This window comes from Bos indicus x Bos taurus, chromosome 11 (genome assembly GCF_003369695.1).
Source record: "Bos indicus x Bos taurus breed Angus x Brahman F1 hybrid chromosome 11, Bos_hybrid_MaternalHap_v2.0, whole genome shotgun sequence".
In the NCBI taxonomy this organism is placed as follows: domain Eukaryota; kingdom Metazoa; phylum Chordata; class Mammalia; order Artiodactyla; family Bovidae; genus Bos; species Bos indicus x Bos taurus.
In genome coordinates, this window is record NC_040086.1 from 44,517,678 (window position 1) to 44,535,481 (window position 17,804).

The 17,804-nt window shown below is 45.3% G+C and overlaps 2 protein-coding genes and 1 long non-coding RNA gene across 6 annotated transcripts in view; all 3 read right to left on the reverse strand.

Annotated features, from left to right (window-relative positions):
• The window catches only part of GCC2 (GRIP and coiled-coil domain containing 2), a 35,041-nt gene extending 33,036 nt beyond the window's left edge, over positions 1 to 2,005 (reverse strand). The window contains exons 1-3 of the mRNA XM_027555426.1: positions 1,904 to 2,005; positions 1,752 to 1,808; positions 284 to 368 (exon numbers count right to left, since the gene is read on the reverse strand). Of these exons, the coding sequence (XP_027411227.1) occupies positions 284 to 368; positions 1,752 to 1,808; positions 1,904 to 1,909 (148 nt within the window). The 5' untranslated portion in view covers positions 1,910 to 2,005. The remainder of the gene's footprint in view (positions 1 to 283; positions 369 to 1,751; positions 1,809 to 1,903) is intronic.
• A 3,716-nt stretch (positions 2,006 to 5,721) lies between these two features.
• On the reverse strand, positions 5,722 to 17,491 carry LOC113901251 (sulfotransferase 1C4-like). 4 transcript variants are annotated; one of them, XM_027555429.1, is made up of 7 exons: positions 16,808 to 17,491; positions 13,106 to 13,369; positions 11,411 to 11,588; positions 10,365 to 10,462; positions 9,949 to 10,075; positions 9,321 to 9,415; positions 5,722 to 8,042 (listed from the first exon to the last, which is right to left on the reverse strand). In XM_027555429.1, exons 3-7 carry the CDS (start codon positions 11,547 to 11,549, stop codon positions 7,716 to 7,718), a joined length of 786 nt encoding a protein of 261 aa, XP_027411230.1. In that variant the 5' UTR covers positions 11,550 to 11,588; positions 13,106 to 13,369; positions 16,808 to 17,491; the 3' UTR covers positions 5,722 to 7,715. The 4 variants fall into 4 exon arrangements, with proteins under 4 accessions (XP_027411230.1, XP_027411229.1, XP_027411228.1 ...); XM_027555428.1 differs by lacking the exon at positions 13,106 to 13,369 and having other exon boundaries at positions 5,722 to 6,977; positions 7,862 to 8,042; positions 11,411 to 11,539; positions 16,808 to 17,184; XM_027555427.1 differs by lacking the exon at positions 13,106 to 13,369 and having other exon boundaries at positions 11,411 to 11,539; positions 16,808 to 17,344.
• On the reverse strand, positions 12,384 to 14,787 carry LOC113901253. Its single transcript, XR_003513375.1, has 2 exons — positions 14,677 to 14,787; positions 12,384 to 12,467 (listed from the first exon to the last, which is right to left on the reverse strand). It is a non-coding gene; the product is annotated as an uncharacterized LOC113901253 (long non-coding RNA).
• Positions 17,492 to 17,804: the final 313 nt, after the last annotated feature.

The window sequence follows — 17,804 nt, forward strand, 5'->3', positions numbered from 1 at the left end:
ATACAATCCACGGGAAGTTAAAAAAAAGTGCTTAACTTTAACACACTATTTCTTAAAATCCTTCTCCCTGACCTTTTTTATTAATCCAAAGATAACTGCAGTTTAGGCTTATGAGATAATAAAAAAATATCAAAATAAGTGGTTAGAATATTAAGTAAGATTCCACTACTCTAATTATTATTGGATTCACTGATAAAACAAGCCAGTGTACTATTAAAAAACTAGTATTTGCAACCATGATTAAACAAGATTGTGGTCAAGATGAGTATTTTCAACCCGATACCTGTACATCTCAATTTTGTTTTCTGTATTAGCATCATCTGCTTCTTGGCAAACTTGATAAGATCTTCCTTGGGCAAGGCTTCCAGCTGGAAGATGCAGAGATATTACCAACTTAGTATAATTCATGTTTCAAAAATACCACAAAAAAGAAACATAAAGTCTGCCTAAATATTTTTAAAAAATCCTACTGAATATTTATATTAACCAAATACCACATTTTTTAATATTCAGTTCAGTCCATCAGTCATGTCTGACTCTTTGTGACCCCATGGACTGCAGCACACCAGGCCTCCCTGTCCATCACCAACTCCCAGAGTTTACTCAGACTCATGTCCATTTAGTCAGTGATGCCATCCAACCATCTCATCCTCTGTTGTCCCCTTCTCCTGCCTACAATCTTTCCCAGCATCAGGGTCTTTTCTCATGAGTCAGTTCTTCGCATCAGGTGGTCAAAGTACTGGAGTTTCAGCTTCAGCATCAGTCCTACCAATGAATATTCAGGACTGATTTCCTTTAGGATGGACTGGCTGGATCTCCTGTCCAAGGGACTCTCAAAAGGCTTCTCCAAAATAACAGTTCAAAAGCATCAATTCTTCGGCACTCAGCTTTCTTTACAGTCCAACTCTCACATCCATACATGACTACTGGAAAAACCATAACTTTGACTACATAGACCTTTGTTTTTTAAGATCAGCAAATTCAAGTTTAACTCAGTAATTATTAAACTACAATGAAATGTAAAAAAACCGCACACACCCTCTAGCTACAGAATATCCTTGTTACAGGTTAAGACAGTTTCTTTGATTTAATTTCTTTAACTGCAAAATCAAGGAACTGGGACTAACTCTACTTAAAGTTCTAGTTGTGTGACACTTTCGTCCTATTCAAGGCTGAAAGACGCCTCTGGCCACAGGAAAACACGTTAAGCCCTAATTACAACAAGATGAATCAAGGGCGCATTTAGGATTTAACTGAAAAAATGAAGGAAAGTTACTCAGCGCCTGTGGGCTCAGTATTCTAATGGGTAAAGCTGTGATCAGAGAAGTATTTAACTCCGGGTCACCATGAAGCTTCCGGGAACAGAGAGTTTGGACGACTGTCTGAAACTCAGCCGTAGCAGGAAACCTCAGGAGCAAGTCACCATCTCTGGACCGACCCCCGCCCATGCCACGGGGATGACCTGTGTGAACCTCAGAGGAGGGGTCGGCAGGAACGAGTCCCCGACGCCGCCCACCCGCCCGTCAGGCTTGGTCCGGTCGCCGTTCGGACTTCAGAAACCAGACTGTTTCGTTGAACGTTTGGAAACTGCGGAATCTCAGAGGCACGCTGACTCGGGGCAGCAAGGAAAGCCAGGCTTCACCCCAGCGAACTCAGAGGAAGCCCCTGACCGCTCAGACCCGGACCCCGAGGAAAGCTGTCCCCCAGGCGGTCCCCTCCCGGTGGGACCCGCCTCTCAGACGTCTCTTCACCTTGGACTTCCCGGTCCCGCGAGCGGCCGGCGAGGCCACCCCCTCGTGAACAGGCTCCTGCAAAACACAACGAAAGCCGGCCGGTCACGGGCGGCCCTGCAGACCCTGGCAGGTGGGGAGGTGGTCCCTCGGCCCCCAACCCCTCGCGTTACCTCCATGGCTGCCCGCAGCCCGCACTTCCACCCCGCGCCTCCCACGGACCGCCGCTTCGGGTTAAAGGTCGCGCTTCTCCGCCGGCCCCGCCCCCGCGTCTCCAAGGCCACGGCCCCGCGGCGCTCGCGTTTCCGCTTCCGCCTCAGGAGGTGGCTTCCCGCGAGCCCCGCCCCGCCCCGCCCCGCTGGGCCCGCCCCCGAGGAGGCGGGGCGGGCTGGGCGGTCCTCGGGGCGGGGCCCTGTGCTCTACGAGGGTGTGGGGGCGTGGGGCTGCCCTGGGAAGGTCAGGCCCAGCGCAGCTCGGCCGGTGGCGGCCGCCGTAGTCACATTTCCTTCACTTTTTTCCATTCCTATCCTTCTCTCCCATGTCCTGTCCCTTCTCCTGCCCGATCTTCTGTCCACTTTCCTGTCCGTTGTCTGTCCCATCACCTGTTCTCATGCCCTGTTCCCTCACCTATCCTATCTCCTGTCCCCTGACCTGTCCCCGTTTTTGTTCTGATTCCTGTCCCTCTTCTCTCTCATCTCCTGTCTTCTCAGCTGTCCTGTATTCTGTCTCCTCTCTCATCTGCTGTCTCCTTTCCTGTCCCCTCACCTGTGTCCCCATTCCTATCCGTCTCCTGTCCCATCTCCTGTCCCCATTCCTGTCCTTCTCCTGTCCCCTTTCCTGTCCACTCTCTGGTCCCCTCACTTCTCCCATCTTCTCTCTCCTCCCCTGATTCAGATGCTATTACTTTTTCGAAGCAAGCAACGTTTGCTTGGTTTCGGAATTTTACTCATGGCCCTCTGTGAAGACTGAAAAATCATATTAGAATCTCAGGAGTATACGACTATCCCTTAGGTAATTATCTTTAACCCATCGAATTCTACACATATCTCAGAGTGCGTTGTTCACAGGCCTTAAAGACTTCTTGTTTCCATTCACATGAAATAAACCAGACACAAGAGACATTTGTCCAGCTGAAAGAACTTTAAGAAACCACAGCTATAGTCTCATTTCTTTACCCATTGCAGGTTGAGTTTTAGGTCTCCTCATTTCAGATGATCTATTATTATAGGATTGAATTTGGGTGGGGTTCAGAATAAGGGGACTGGTGTGTGTTTAGGTGGATTCATCTCTAATGTGTCAGAAAAGCAGTGGCCTCAGGACCTTCTCCTGCTACTTGAGAATATGGTGTTTGTTTGTTTGTTTGTTTTTTTAAGCATCATCTGAAGCCTGAGACTTCCTGGGTGGCACTAGTGGTAAAGGATCCGCCTGCCAATGCAGGAGACAAAGGAGATGTGGGTTCAATCCCTGGGTCAGGAAGATCCCATGGAGGAGGGCATGGCAACCCACTCCAATATTCTCACTTAGAGAATCCCACGGACAGAGGAGCCTGGCAGGCTACAGTCCATGGGGTCGCAAGGAGTCAGACATGACTGAAGCAACTTAGCACATACACAGGAAACCTTGGACACAGAGGAGTCAGGTGATCCAGGCCAGGGTCTGTTAGGTACAGTTGGTCCCTCTCTGCCTATTTCCAGATAACTGGCAAAGAAACTGGGCACAGGTAATTCAAGCACAAGGGAGGATTGCAGACACCAGGGTCCCTGGGCAGGGTGGTTCCTCTGGGCGAGGATAGCAGGTCAAAACAGCCATGTGCTAGATTGGCCAGTAGAGGGGGCAAGGAGGTCAGCATGGTGCTTCCCACTGGCTCAGAGACCAAGGAGGTCATCCTGTAGTCCTAGTTGTTGCAGACTTGGGTTGGGCTAGAACAGGAACAGTGAAAGTGTGCATGTGCCTGTGCGTGTGTGTGTTGGGGGTGCAGGCTGATGCTTTGTACTGGCTTATTCAGTCCGCACAGTAACAGAGCATCTTCTGTGCACCTAGTTCTCTGCTGGGGGAAGTGCAACTGTAACTAAGACAAAAAAGGTCTCCTTACTGGACTAGTGGTAGAGACAGATGATAAGCATGGAAACCGTTAATTTAACAGAGGTATGAGTTATGGAGAAAGTAATGCAATGTTACATAACAGGATCTGTTTCATTTTCTTTCTTTATTTTTTAAATTTTATTTTATTTAACTTTACAATATTGTATTGATTTTGCCATATATCAAAATGAATCTGCCACAGGTATACATGTGTTCCCCATCCTGAACCCTCCTCCCTCCTCCCTCCCCATACCATCCCTCTGGGTCATCCCAGTGCACCAGCCAAAGCATCCAGTATTGTGCATCGAACCTGTTTCATTTTCATTTAAAAGTTTTACTAACAATAATTGTATATATTTAATTGTGTATCTTTATGGTGTACAGGGCTTCCCTGGTGGCCCAGATGGTAAAGAATCTGCCTGCAATGCAGGACACCTGAGTTCGACAACTGGGTCGGGAAGATCCCCTGGAGTAGGAAATGGCAACCCACTCCAGTATTCTTGCCTGGAGAATTCCTTAGACAGAGGAGCATGTTGGGCTATAGTCCATGGGGTCGCAAACAGTCAGAGATGACTGAGCGACTTTCACTTACTTTATTTATAAAGTATACATGATGGTTTGATATATGTACACACAGCAGAGTGATTACTACTGCAGCTAATTAACGTCTTCACGTATTTATATGTATGATGAGAGTATCTGAAATGTACTCTCTTAGCAATTTCCAGTTTTCAGTACTTTTTTTGTGGCTGTGCAGTGAGGGATGCTGGATGTTAATTCCCCAACCAGGGATCGAACCCAGACTGACAGCAGCAAAACATGGAGTCTTAACCACTGGACCACCAGGGAGTTCCCAGTACAGTCTTATTAACTATAGTCATCATGCTGGACGCCAGATCTCTAGATTACTTGTCCTACGTAACTGTAGCTTTATGCCCTTTGACGAATATTCCTATACCCCCCACCCCACCTCCAGTCCCCAGTAGCCGCAGTTTTGCTTTCTGCCTCTACATATTCAACTTGTAAATTTATTTTTAATTTTTTTAAAATGTGTGTGACAGTTTATTATTTTCATTTAAATATTTCAGTGTAATAGTCTAAACATTTAAAAATGTAATTCTTTTGAAAACAATACAATTTATTTATGTAAACCCAAGGTTATAAGCTGAAAATGACCAGATTTTGTTTATTTCTTTAATTGAAGTATAGTTGACCTACAATATTGTATTAATTCCAGGTGTTCTGTACAGTGATTTGACATTTATATACATTGAGGATTGATCACCACAATAAGTCTAGTAACCATCTGTTACCTTATAAAATTATTGCAATATTATTGACTATATTCTCTATGCTGTATATTACAGTCTGTACCCGTGAGTCTGTTTCTGTTTTTTAGATTCCACATGTAAGTGAAACAATGTGGTTTTTGTCTTTGATTATTTCACTTACTTAGTCTAAAATCTTCTAGGTCCATCCATGTTGTCACAAATAACAAGATCACATTTTTTATGCCTGAGTAATATTCCATCACACACACACACACACAACCGCACGCCAAATCTTATTTATCCATTCGTCTGTCAATGGACATTTAGGTTTCTATGTCTTGGCTATTGTAAATGGTGCTGCTATGAACATTGGGGTACAGGTGTCTTTTCAAATTTTAAGTAATTTAAGTTACTACATGCAGCTAGTGGCTAACACAGTAAGCTCTAGAAGATAACTGGTATAAGACTACTTAAAATATAAGAAGTCGGCTTTTTAGATTTCCTTGACTGACAGAGTATTTTAGTTACTTAGTTCTCAGTTCTTGCCGTTTGGTGTGCATTGAAGTATTTAGCAAGGTCCTTGTCTTGGGAAAAAATGAGCAAATGAAAATTTAAATAAGCACAAAGGAGACAATACAGACCTATAAGATATTTAATAACACACTTTAATCTTAACCACATAAGAATTATGTTATGTGTGAAAGACTTCCAAAGAGCAGATGGTCCTTCAGTTTGCAGTATTGGCAGGAAGATGGGAGGCCTGTGCTGGTTAGTGAACTTGCTATTTAAGTTTTAAACTGGTGGGGAGAAAGGAAAGGAAACGTCTGGAGAAGGTGGGATGACAGTAAACCAGTTGGGGTGGGGAGGAGCCTGCAAGACGCGCTTGGACCCAGCGAGGTGGTTCTCTGCTGGAGTTAGGAGGGGGTTTGGCAGCATGAAATCCACCTGGCAGGCGGTTTGGAAGGTAAGTCACCTATGTCATAAGGTAAGTCACCCATGTAGCTGCCTTTGAATCGATGGCTAAAAATGCTTGGGATGTACCTTGTAGGCAGCAAACATTCAGAATCATCGAAAGATTCTGAGCTAAAGAGAAATGTAATGAGTCTTGTTGTGGGAAAAGAAGGTTGGCAGATGTATGATGAACAGAGAAACAAGTTTTGTAGCTCATAGGCAAGGGAGAGGCTTCTGAACCAGAAGGGTGTCTGCAGAGGTAAGGCATCCTGGAAACACACACTGACAGGTGTTGCTGATGGATTAGAACACAGTTGAGGAGGGGCTAGAGGGAGGTGGGTCAAGGTGCAAGTCTGGGAGGGGTTGGCAGGGAGTGGGAGGGGAGTCCAGGGAAATGCAGAGGCAGAGGTGAGGGACGGGGGTGGAGGCACTGAAGGAAGAAGCCTGGAGTGAATGAGAACGTTTCAGGGGAAAACAGTCACCTGCAAGAAATAGTAACTATTGACACATTTTAGTGCTATTTTTATAAATTTGCTTAAACCAACACTGAATCTGAAAACTTGAGTATATTCTTATGTGATGATCAGAGCATATTTAACGTGTTCACACGCGTGTGGTCTGCAGAAAACTGACACATCATGATCATTAGCAAGGATGCCAGGGTTGTAAGTCTCCGCCTTCCACCTGGCCCCAACCTCTGTTAGCTCCATCTTTTTTTAGGGTGAACAAAAGCAGACACAAGAAGCACTGGTCCCTCCACCTGAATTCAATATCATGGGGTCAGGGTAATCAACTTTATACCAATTAAATCTGGTGCTTTTTCTTCCTTACGAGAATCGAAAGTGGAGAGTTAGAGTGGTGTCAGCCATGTTCTTCCTGTAATCATCATCAAATCTCTCGTTCTGGGCCACGGTGAAGTAGTTCTTCCAATCCCCGATGACCCCTGGAACAGTCGTGGTAGGGAGTCAGTACTGTGGTGGGAGTGGGGTCGGGGGGTGTAGGGGAGGGGGACCTGGGAGGGGTGGTTCTCTGTTCTCCTGCTCTTGTATGAGGAGTTCTACCCCCTGCCCCGGAGACATTCCTCTGGCTGGCCCAGCAGGGCCTCCTCCAGGAGGGAGGAAGGATCACCTGTCTGGTTTGTGGGTCGGGAGATGGCAAGGTTGTGTGAGCAGCAGGGCTGAGGGCCACTCCTGTGTGTCCTTCCTGAGCATCGAAGCAAGGTCTGTGCCAACAGAGCAAGCAGGGCCTGCTAGTGGAGGGACTGCACGTGCCGTTTTGAGAAAAGAAGATTCCCCCCAATTCTCCAGTTGCAATCCCTGTTTCCTTTCCCAGGCTGGTTTTTCTCCATACGGTCATCTATTATCCTGCATGTTTTTTCATTTGCTTTCTTGTGTACGGCTAGAATATAGTTTCCACGAGCGCTGAGCTTTCCTGTGTTTTGTTCACTGCTCTGAACATTACCCAGAACAGAGCCCGGCACATAGTAGCCACTTGAAAAGTAGTTTTGAATGAATGGACCTTTCTGACAGCCTGGAACTCTCTATAAAGTGGATCCTTTGCTCCATCTGACTCGATTCTGTATCTTTTCACCTTATCAGCCAGAACTCCAGAGGGAACAGGAGGATATGCGGTTAGACCTAGACACCAAATCTCACTTTCCACTTGTGGCTGAATGTTAATTTCATCTGTGGTTTCTTAAATTGTTCTTTTCCCAGAATCCTTCATTATCAATCCTATTTTTCTTTTGTATAGAAAGGAAACTCCTCAGAGAGTATGAAATATTGGACAGTTCCTTTAGGATTATGACCAAAAGGAAACATTGAAAACCTTTTCTAATGAATGGAGAAATCGACTGGTTCATGTGTTCATTCGCAACCGACGTGTAGTTTGCCATCGGGTTCTGCTTCATGATGCTAAATGAAGTGTGGTAAAGAATTATATCCAGAAGTTTATCATCTAAGCTCTTTCCAATAAATTCTGCCAGCTTCTGAATTTCATGCTTTGGGTTCTACGAGCAGAGTCAAAAGAAAAGACTTGGTATAAGATAATGTAATCAATGAATAATAGTCTTAAAAGAATATTGAAACAAATTAATAATAGACATCAGTAATAAGCCATGAGTTAAAATTTTTAAAAATTGTATCTCACAAATGTTCAACTTTTCAGAAATGACTCATTTAGTTGTGGTACTCATACTGTTCTCTGTACTGCTGCTGCTGCTGCTACTAAGTCCCTACAGTTGTGTGCGACCCCACAGACAGCAGCCCACCAGGCTCCCGAATTCCTGGGAGTCTCCAAGCAAGAACACTGGAGTAGGGTGCCGTTGCCTTCTCCAGTTCTCTATTAACTGCCGTCTTTACGCTGTTCTTGCTCTAACATGTGAACTGGGTCATGTCAGTAAGATGCTGGAAACACAGTGACCTGGAGTGCGTGGGACAGGCTCCACGGAGCAGTATGTCCAGGGTCAGGTCCAAATGTCCTGCTCCAGCCCGTCCGATAAATGCCCCCAGGGGAGGCACTGAACTGATGCTGAGCGCAGACGTCACAGTGGCTTCGGGGACCTGGCCACAGCGGCCTGTTTCCTGCTTCTGTCTGTGATGTACCAAAAAATCAGAGCCTCCAAAATCAGGCTCTCAGTTACAAATCCAAGGACAGAGATTGTCATTCTGTACAGACCCAGTGGAGTCACAAAAGTGCTGGGTAGATGACCATTTACCATCAGCTCTCATGACACCACCTCCTTCAGTCCTGATAGCATCTCTTGGGGTGTATATTACTATCTCCTCTCTAGTGACTTCTAACATCAAAATTCCTAGATGTCAAACATCTTCACAAAGAAGAATTGCCAGCAAGCAGTAAGCCAGAACTTGGGTTCGAGAATCCATAGTGTTTCCCACTGCACCAAATTTCTTAAACTGTTTCTTGAAACTCTCTCATTCCTCTAGCACTAAGGAAAGAAACCAAAATGTACTAGAGACTTTTTTCCTTCTAATGGGAATTTTAAAATACGCACCACAAGGGGGGAGAAAAAGCATTGCTCATGTTTGCCATCCTCTGCCTGTAAGGGAAAGGTATCCCACAGCCTAGAGTTCTAGGAAGCTCGGGTGAGACTGTGCTATGGAAACTCATGATGTGCCAGGTGTGCTGTGATGGGTGGACGGGGCAGCCAGCGAAATACAGCATCTCCTGTGCCCGACTGCAATCTGAGGGTCCCCGATGGGGTGCACACATTGCAACTGAAGCATTTATGGTCAAATGGGGACTTGTTAGGTGGCCTGGTCCTCACCTCCTTCATGTCCTCGTAGAAGAGATAGAGGATGCGGTGCTGGTCCTTGGCCTGCCACCAGCCCTTCACGTGGTCGTACCAGGAGCCCCAGCACACTGCAGGATGGGACCAGAACAGGGCCGTGAGTCACAGAAACCCAGTGACAAGTACACCCCCCATCCCCACCGCGGCCCCAGGAGGAGGATCCTGAAGGGAGGGAGGAGGTACCCCTTGTGATTCCTTCATGGTGAAGCCAGCTAAAGGAAATCAGTCCTGAATATTCATTGGAAGGACGGATGTTGAAGCTGAAACTCCAATACTTTGGCCAATACTGATGCGAAGAGCTGACTCATTGGAAAAGACCCTGATGCTGGGAAAGACTGAAGGCTGGAGGAGAAGGGGATGACAGAGGATGAGATGGTTGGATGGCATCACTCACTCAGTGGGCATGAGACTGAGTAAAATCTGGGAGTAGTTGATGGACAGGGAGGCCTGGCATGCTGCGGTCCATGGGGTTGCAAAGAGTTGGATACAACTGAACAGCTGAATTGAACCAAAAGCCAGCAGAGCCCCTGCTGTTCTCAGAAACTGACACCTTTTTTGTAGAATGCTTGAGGGTTTTGAGACAGGATGGAAACCAAGGGCTCACCTTTCCCAGCCTGAAAACTCTCAAAGTATTCTTCCCAGGAGCCTGGAGCAGGAAGGTTTCTATTCATCCTGTGGAAGTGGTAATAAGACACCATGCTGTCCTTGGGATTCCTGGCTACATAGATCATCTAGAAGTGGAGAGAGGAAGGGGAGAAGCAAAACCAGGATTAGAACAGCAGGCAATGACGTGAGGGTGGGCATATTCCACACAGGTGGGTATTCCTGAGGCTGTGTTTCTGTGCTGTGGCTTTAGTGGGAGGTGGAAAGGATTCATGTCAATCTGCGTGTTGATGATGTGTGACCAGTGGACTTTTTGTTTTTGTTTTGTTTTTAACAAGTGACATGTTTTAAGAGGAAATTGAAGACCACTCTGAGAGCCTTCTAAGGGGCCAAATCTGCATTCCTTTGGCTCCCTACCTTACAGTTTTTCTCCAGGAAAGATGGTGGCAGCAAATGGAAGGGGAGATGTGTCTTCAACATCCGGGGTGAGGTCATTGCATTCGCTTGTTTCAAGCCTGTGAAATTAGTTTTGAACAACTTTCCATTATTTTTTTCCATTTGCTTCAGAAACTTGCTGCCCCATTTTTACTCTATTAGGAACACTCCAGACCACCTGTAACTCTCTGTGGCTTTCGTATGAGAGAATGGGGGTTTTGGCTAGAGCCGTTTTTGTTTTTGCCACATAGTTTGTGGGATTCTAGTTCCCCAGCCAGGATTGGTCATGCTTCCTGCAGTGAGAGCATCATCTTAACCACTGGCCACTAGCAAAGTCTCTAGAACAGCTTTTAACCATACAATGAAGCAAGTAAATAAGAACCTGAAAAATTCCAACGCTTCCACCATAAAATTATCTTTCCTAGGCTTGTCTTTGTGGAATGAGTTTAATTTCTAATTGGAGAATCAAAACTTACTTTTATTTTAAAACTTTTAAAATATTTATATTTATTTTAATATTTATTTATATTTATTTGGCTGCACCAGGTCTTAACTGTGTTTCTAGTTTCCCTGAGCAGGCATTGAACCCAGGTCCCTTGCATTGAGAGCTTGGAATCTTAGCCACTGGACCACCGGCAACTTTACTCCTTTACCTTACTTTTGTATGAACAGAAACTCAATTAGAAAATGTCTGAAATATAGCCATGGCCAGACAGTGAAAAAGAGTCCTGAAGTCCATTGATGGTGGTTTGAACACCTGGGGTTCTGAAAGGGCTGCTGTGCTTAGTCACTCAGTCATGTCCACCAGGCTCTTCTGTCTATGGAGTTCTCCAGACAAGAATACTGCAATGGGTTGCCATTTCCTTTTCTAGGGGATCTTCCCAACCCAAGGATGGAACTCACGTCTCCTGCATTTGCAGGTGGATTCTTTACCACAGCACCACCTTGGAAGCCTGAGAGGGCTGCTGGCTAGTAAAAATTCTGGGTACATCTAGACCTGGGGTCAGATGCAGCCATGATGTACTCACCAGATAATCCTCGGGAAGGGATTGTCCACTCGATGAAGGGAAATCGCTCATGTGTGGGTGCCCTCTGGCTTTGCTTGACATCACCCCCGTTTTGTATCAAGTCCACAATCTCCTGAATCCACGTTGTTCCTTGATCCATGGGTAAGAACAGGAGGCACAGACATTATCTTCCGCATTTCTTAGGATATGAGCAAATGCTGGTTAGAGTAGCTGTGTGAACATTGAAGCCTGCTGTATATTGGAATTCAGAAAACATCCTTGTTTGTTTACATCTTGTGTTATCATAATACGGATTTTTAGGCAAACACTCCAGTTTGGAGTGGACATAAGATTCATAAATAGACAGTTCTTCTTTTCTCTGTCACAACCATTCATTAGGGTTGTCATGCTACAGAGTTGGTGGCATTGTTCCTTAGAAAGGTGGAGTGGAAGTCTTTCTCTCCCAGCTGTGATGTGGGGTCGTCCCTGTGTGATCTTCAGACTGTTTCCCAAGTGCACAGCCTGAGGTTGGTACCCAGGAGGCTTTGTTGTGTGTTGGCTAAATGAGCGAGTGATTAGGGCTTAGTCTCCGTGTTCACGCTGTCCTGTTTTTCCTGAAGGCTAGAAAGTGCATTTCCTAGGCTCCTTTGCCACTGAGATTCTCAACACCCTGAGACTGATTTACCTTCTGAGAGTTAAAAGAAGGAGACAGAGGTCTGAGGGTGGCCCCACCGGGTACAAGGTGTGTGGAAGCCACTCCACATATCTGGGTCAAGCACGGAGCTCGATCCAGAAGCTGCACCCGCCACACTACCCCTGGAGGAGGGCTTCCATCTGCAGTTTCAGTCACTTATATGGGCCCCATCCTGACTAGCGTGGGGGCTGCTACCTATTCTGCAGCCTTGAAGACCTATTGAACCAGACGTCTGACCACGTCCATGTCAGGAGGAGATTGAATAGCAGTGGCGTTTTATTTCCTATACGAGTTGGTCTCTAATATTATCTGGCACCAACTCTTCATTACGGGTTAAAGGACCAATATTTCTTTAGCTATCAACTCAAAGGAAGTTGGAGTCATCTGTACTAGGTTTTTTTTTTTTTTTTTTTTCAGCCTCTAAGTCATCATTTATTGATTCATAGAGCACCCATCACATGATCCAGGTGCTTTACATACAGTAAACATCACAACAGAACTCTCATATAAATACAATCAACAAATTACAGGAAAAAAAAATTGGAATGAAGCAACATTAGGTCAAATTTCAAAGATGCTGAGAAGTGGCAGTACACAAAAGGTAATTCCACCAACTGGAGACCAGATGGGCAAAGATACACAGGCATGACAATCCCAAATGGGCAGATTTGTAGAGGGTGAATGAGCATATAAAATTTCACAACCAAGAATGAAGGCCATTAAAGATACTATGACACCCAAGTGATCACAGAACTAGTCGAAAAACCTCACAAAGATATTACCTTGTAATGACATGGAAACCAACCTCATTTGGATTTTAAGCTCACCAGAAGAGGCCAGAAAGCCACGGAAATAGCCCATCTCATTATGAGCCCAGACTGAAATCGATAAGCCTTTACAAGAAATTGGAGTAAATTTAGGAAACAGCCAACAGTTCTACAATCCATAAGAATATACAGGTGTTGTTGATAGTTGGCACGTGGTCAGGGAGAAAAATCCTTTCCCTAAAGCAGAGGACTCACCTCACACAAATGATGAGGCATTGCTGGGACAAAAGCCACCAGAATTAGTGTCACCTGAGTGTGGTTTAATATCAAATGTAGAGCCATTTAGATTCACACTGTCAGATGAACACTGGGAAAGGCACAGATGACACCTCTGACAGAGGAAGCCGAAACATCTCTCGAGGCTTGTGTTTCCATATGTAGCATGGTCAGGGCACCAGGTGGTAAAGGGCATCAAGAGGTTTGCTCATTTCTGGCTCTCCAACTCCCCAAGATCTAGCCCTAAAAAACACACAATCACACCAAAGTAACTGCATTAAAGTGGCACTTAAGAGTTTAAGAATAGTTGTCCCTGAGTTACTTGGTCCTTTGCTCCTCCCTGAAGAGTCAAATCCCAGGTTTTAACTCAAGAGATTGCTAGGAGAATTACAGCCACAAGAGAGCAAAACTCAGACTCCATCTTGCCACAAACCACCATCACGCGGACAATTTAAGAATAAAAGGGATGGCATTCAAAGTCCCAGGTAAGTATGCAGTACTGGTGCTTTGGGGTAACAGTGCTGACAGAGTCTTTGTAAAAGTAAAGTCACACACACAAAAAAGTAAAGTCACAAGCAGAGTTCTTAGAGAAAACTGGCTGCAGTGACTCAAAACAGTTTCACATTCAGCCATCATACATTTACAGGCTTTTTGTTTGTTTTTTAATGCTTCAGAGTGAAGAAGAGGCTGACATTTAGAAAAATCACTCTCTACTCTGACTACATCCTTAATTATTTCACTTTAAAAAAGACACGCAAAGTTTGTAAAGGACTGGCTACTTGCAGGAATCCTTTCATTCTGTCAAAAAATTTCTCCAAACCCCACAAAGCAGAGATGTACCAGTTCTCACTGATTCTCAACAGTTAAACACCATGTCTCATCAGGTACTGTCTCAAGTTCTGCCCCTTCTATGCCAGACACTGTCCCAGTCCCAACTTTATACCAAACACAGAAACCTGGGCCTGCCTTTAACACTGCACATGCTTATTTTACCACTTCCTGAAAACTGTTTTAGAAAACTTATAGTATGAAATATATTTATGCTCAAACAGTAAGAAAAACCCAAGTGGACTATGTCAGTGACAGAATCTATATGTCAAACAGCAAAGCATTTATAGCCCTGTAATGCTTTGAGATTCATATAAGAATCCATAGAGAGTCCAATATATATACTGATGGCCGTGTGATTTTCAAGTATTAAGTTTGTTTGCATAAGGAATCAACCTGAGATTTTTCTAAACTGCACTTCTCTGACATTATTATAACCTTCATTCAATACAATAAAAGCCAACAACTTGACAAATTATTGGAAAAAAATTATATTTTGGAAGAACTCACTACATAAGGTGACAGAATTCCAAAATCAAATTACATGAAAATATACATTGCAATTTCTTTGTACAATAGGTGAGAAAATTCTGCAGTATTAGAATAGAGGCAAAGAAATATGAAGGGCTAAGGGGAAGGGTACGAGGGTAAACAGCATTTTTAATAGCAAACCCAGAAGTTAAGTAGAAAGCCTGTAGCTGTGCATGCTTTATTCATCCAACCTGTACTAGTTTTGTGTGTTTACTATGAATTTTGGCGGCTTCCTAGGTGGCTCAGTGACAAAGAATCCCCATGCCAAGCAGGAGATGTGGGTTTAATCCCTGGGTTGGGAGGATCCCCGGGAGTAGGAAATGGCACCCCATTCCAGTATTCTTGCCTGGAGAATTCCATGGACAAAGGTGGGCTACAGTCCATGGGGTTTCAGAGTCAGACATGACTTAGCGACTAAACAACAACTCTGAATTTATAGGCACAGGCTAACATTGGGGAGGTTTAAAGTCACCTGGTCCTTGGGGTCAGAGGTCAGTGATTCTACAATGTGTATATCTCTGCTCAGTCACAGAGTGTATACTATTTTGCTAAAAATCTCGGTGAAAACCTTTACAGCAGCTGAGCTTGTTTCTTGTTCCCTTTTATCAATACAGCCTTTATTAGCATATGCAGTTTTCATGACTGATTAAATACTGCATTAGCTGGTAAGTGCTTTTCTTTCTGTTGTTATTAGATTGTAACCCCTAACTCATGAAAACTCTAAATGAACCAAACTTTAATACTCACTTTTGGTAGGTGGAAAAAGATGAAAGATTAAGCATTGTACTGAAATTATGGTGATAGAGTAGAATTGTGAGTGAAATAAAGCAGTGAGATGTGATTCCCCACCAGTGGTTCTTTCAGAAACTCACATTTAGAAAATTTTAATTCTGAACAAACTCATGAGAAGTAATATCAGAAAGTGAGGGCTGATTTGAAACCAGTTAACACATGAGTCTAAGGCCCCAACTGCCTACAGAGCCTTTTATCAAATCAATACAGATAAAGTCAAAGGGTGGGTGGAGTATATGTGTGTGCCCATGAGTGCATGTAGCAGAAATTATTGACAGTTATTGATTTTGCAAAGAGCAAATGTATGTGCAGTTGGGGCATGAGCTGAGTACTGTGTTTTGGTCTAACAGTGCTGCTGCTGCTGCTGCTGCTAAGTCGCTCAGTCGTGTCCGACTCTGTGTGACTCCAGAGACGACAGCCAACTAGGCTCCTCCGTCCATGGGATTTTACAGGCAAAAGTGCTGGAGTGGGGTGTTATTGCCTTCTCTCTTGGTCTAACTGTAGATGCACACAAATAGCTGCAGAGAATTCCTCGTCCTGGCTCACCCCCAAATTTACATGACGCAGTGGCTGAGCTCAAGTTTGTCCTGTTTCTACAGTAACTTTGTTAAACTGATTATATTGAAATAAGAATGCAGGTTTACAACATACCACCGGGAGGGTGGAGATGCAGAGAGTAGGTCTGGGACCCTGAGCAGGAGGACTTAGGAGTTCAGCCTTACAGAACATAAACCCCCTTCTCCGCTTGCGTGCTCCCCCAACCAGCTGGGGGTGCCCAGTCTGGATCTGCTGTAAGGGCCTTCCCTGCTGCTAAGTTGCTCAGTTGTGTCCGACTCTGTGTGACCCCAGAGATGGCAGCCCTCTAGGCTCTGCCGTCCCTGGGATTCTCCAGGCAAGAACACTGGAGTGGGTTGCCATTTCCTTCTCCAATGCATTAAAGTGAAAACTGAAAGCGAAACGGCTCAGTTGTGTCTGACTCGCAGCGACCCCAGGGACTGCAGCCCACCAGGCTCCTCCATCCATGGGATTTTCCAGTCAAGAGTGCTGGAATGGGGTGTTATTGCCTTCTCTCTTGGTCTTACTGTAGATGCAGACAAATAGCTGCAGAGAACTTCTCGTCCCGGCTCACCCCCAAATTACATCACACAGTGGCTGAGCTCAAGTTTGTCCTGTTTCTACAGTAACTTTGTTAAACTGATTATATTTAAACTGCAGCCCACCTGGTAACAAGTAAATCAACAAGTCTGGGCCCTTTGTTTCAGACTGTTTGATTTACTCTCTTACAGGAAAGTAAACAACATGTACTTCACAGGAAGTATTAAATCTTAAGATGTGTAGGTCATTTAAATGTTTTTTGTGTGGTTCCCCCCATCCCGCTCCCGTGATTTGTGTTGGCCGTATCCCTCTGCCCACTGAATGGTTTTCTGCTGAAACCCCAGTGGGTTTCTCAACATCCTCAGTGCTGCATCTTGCTTGCTTCTGTCCCTGCCCCTCCTCCCACCTCCCCTGTCCCTTGTCCCTCCCACCTACCTGCTTTAGGGTAACTAGAAATGAGCAGGTCATCAGGCCTGGCTTGGAAGCTCCAGATCTGATCCCAGGTATCACAGGTGGGCTTGGGCTGCAGGATGCCTTCCACGTAGTCCACAGCCACGCGACTCATGCTCTCAGATTTCAAAGCCTCCATGTTGTTCAAGGCCAATGGCAGGGGTCAGAAATTTCAGCTCGGGAAAATGTTACTCTGAGACAGCTCAGAGCTGCGTGCTCGGCGGCTTACAGACAGGGGAGGGCTGAGACCTCAGGTCCTGCCAGGAGTTGCCCAACGAGGGCCAGCTGGCCTGGCCAGAGGGTGGCAACTCTGGCTTAGGACTTTGCACACAGCACTTTTAACCAGCTGTAGCCGCCTCTGGGAGGGGCAGTGACGTAGCTGCCTAGCCCTGTGCTCTGGGCTGCTCCGCGGCTCCCCGCCCCCGGCTGTGTTCCTTGTGCCTTCAGCCACTCTTCTGTGCCCTTAGCAATGGTCAGGGCCACCTCATTTGCAGTCCTACTCTGCATTCACATAATAATTCACAGATCTCTTTAATTCTTTCTTCTGAGAATTTTAAGCTCATTACAAAGTTGCAGGAAATCTGCATGTGGTCTTACAAGTTGCGGCAGAGACTCACTGCCATGAAAGGCTGGAAGGAAGCTTGTGCTGCCAACAGTGAGAGCTTAGACCCAACCTCCCAGCGCAGATGTGGGGGTGGGGGATCAGCAGTGTTATTTTTAAGACTCAAATAGAGGAGGCTCCAATAGGAATGATTCTCTTCCTGTTGTAGGCTGTTTAGTGTCAGTATCAGCCCTGGTCTGTTCACAGACAATAAAACATGTTTGTCCCTTAGAAGCCAAGTGGATACGAAAGCCACAGAGTTACAGAACGCCCATCCTCTGACTTTTTCTTCCTGGTGTTCACCATCCAGGCTCATGCTGGATCCACCCACCCCAACAATGCCTCCCCCACAATCCCCACAAGCCCCTTGTTTTCCTAAAA

Bases quoted from the DNA above. Each gene is read 5' to 3' on its own strand.
- LOC113901251 (XM_027555427.1), bottom strand. From the start codon at position 16,961: ATGGAGGCTTTGAAATCTGAGAGCATGAGTCGCGTGGCTGTGGACTAC. The intron at 10,463-11,410 runs GTGAGTACATCA...CTAATTTCACAG, and splicing joins CCCTTCCCGAGGATTATCTG to GCTTGAAACAAGCGAATGCA. The intron at 10,076-10,364 runs GTAGGGAGCCAA...CTCCACTTCTAG, and splicing joins TCCTGGAGAAAAACTGTAAG to ATGATCTATGTAGCCAGGAA.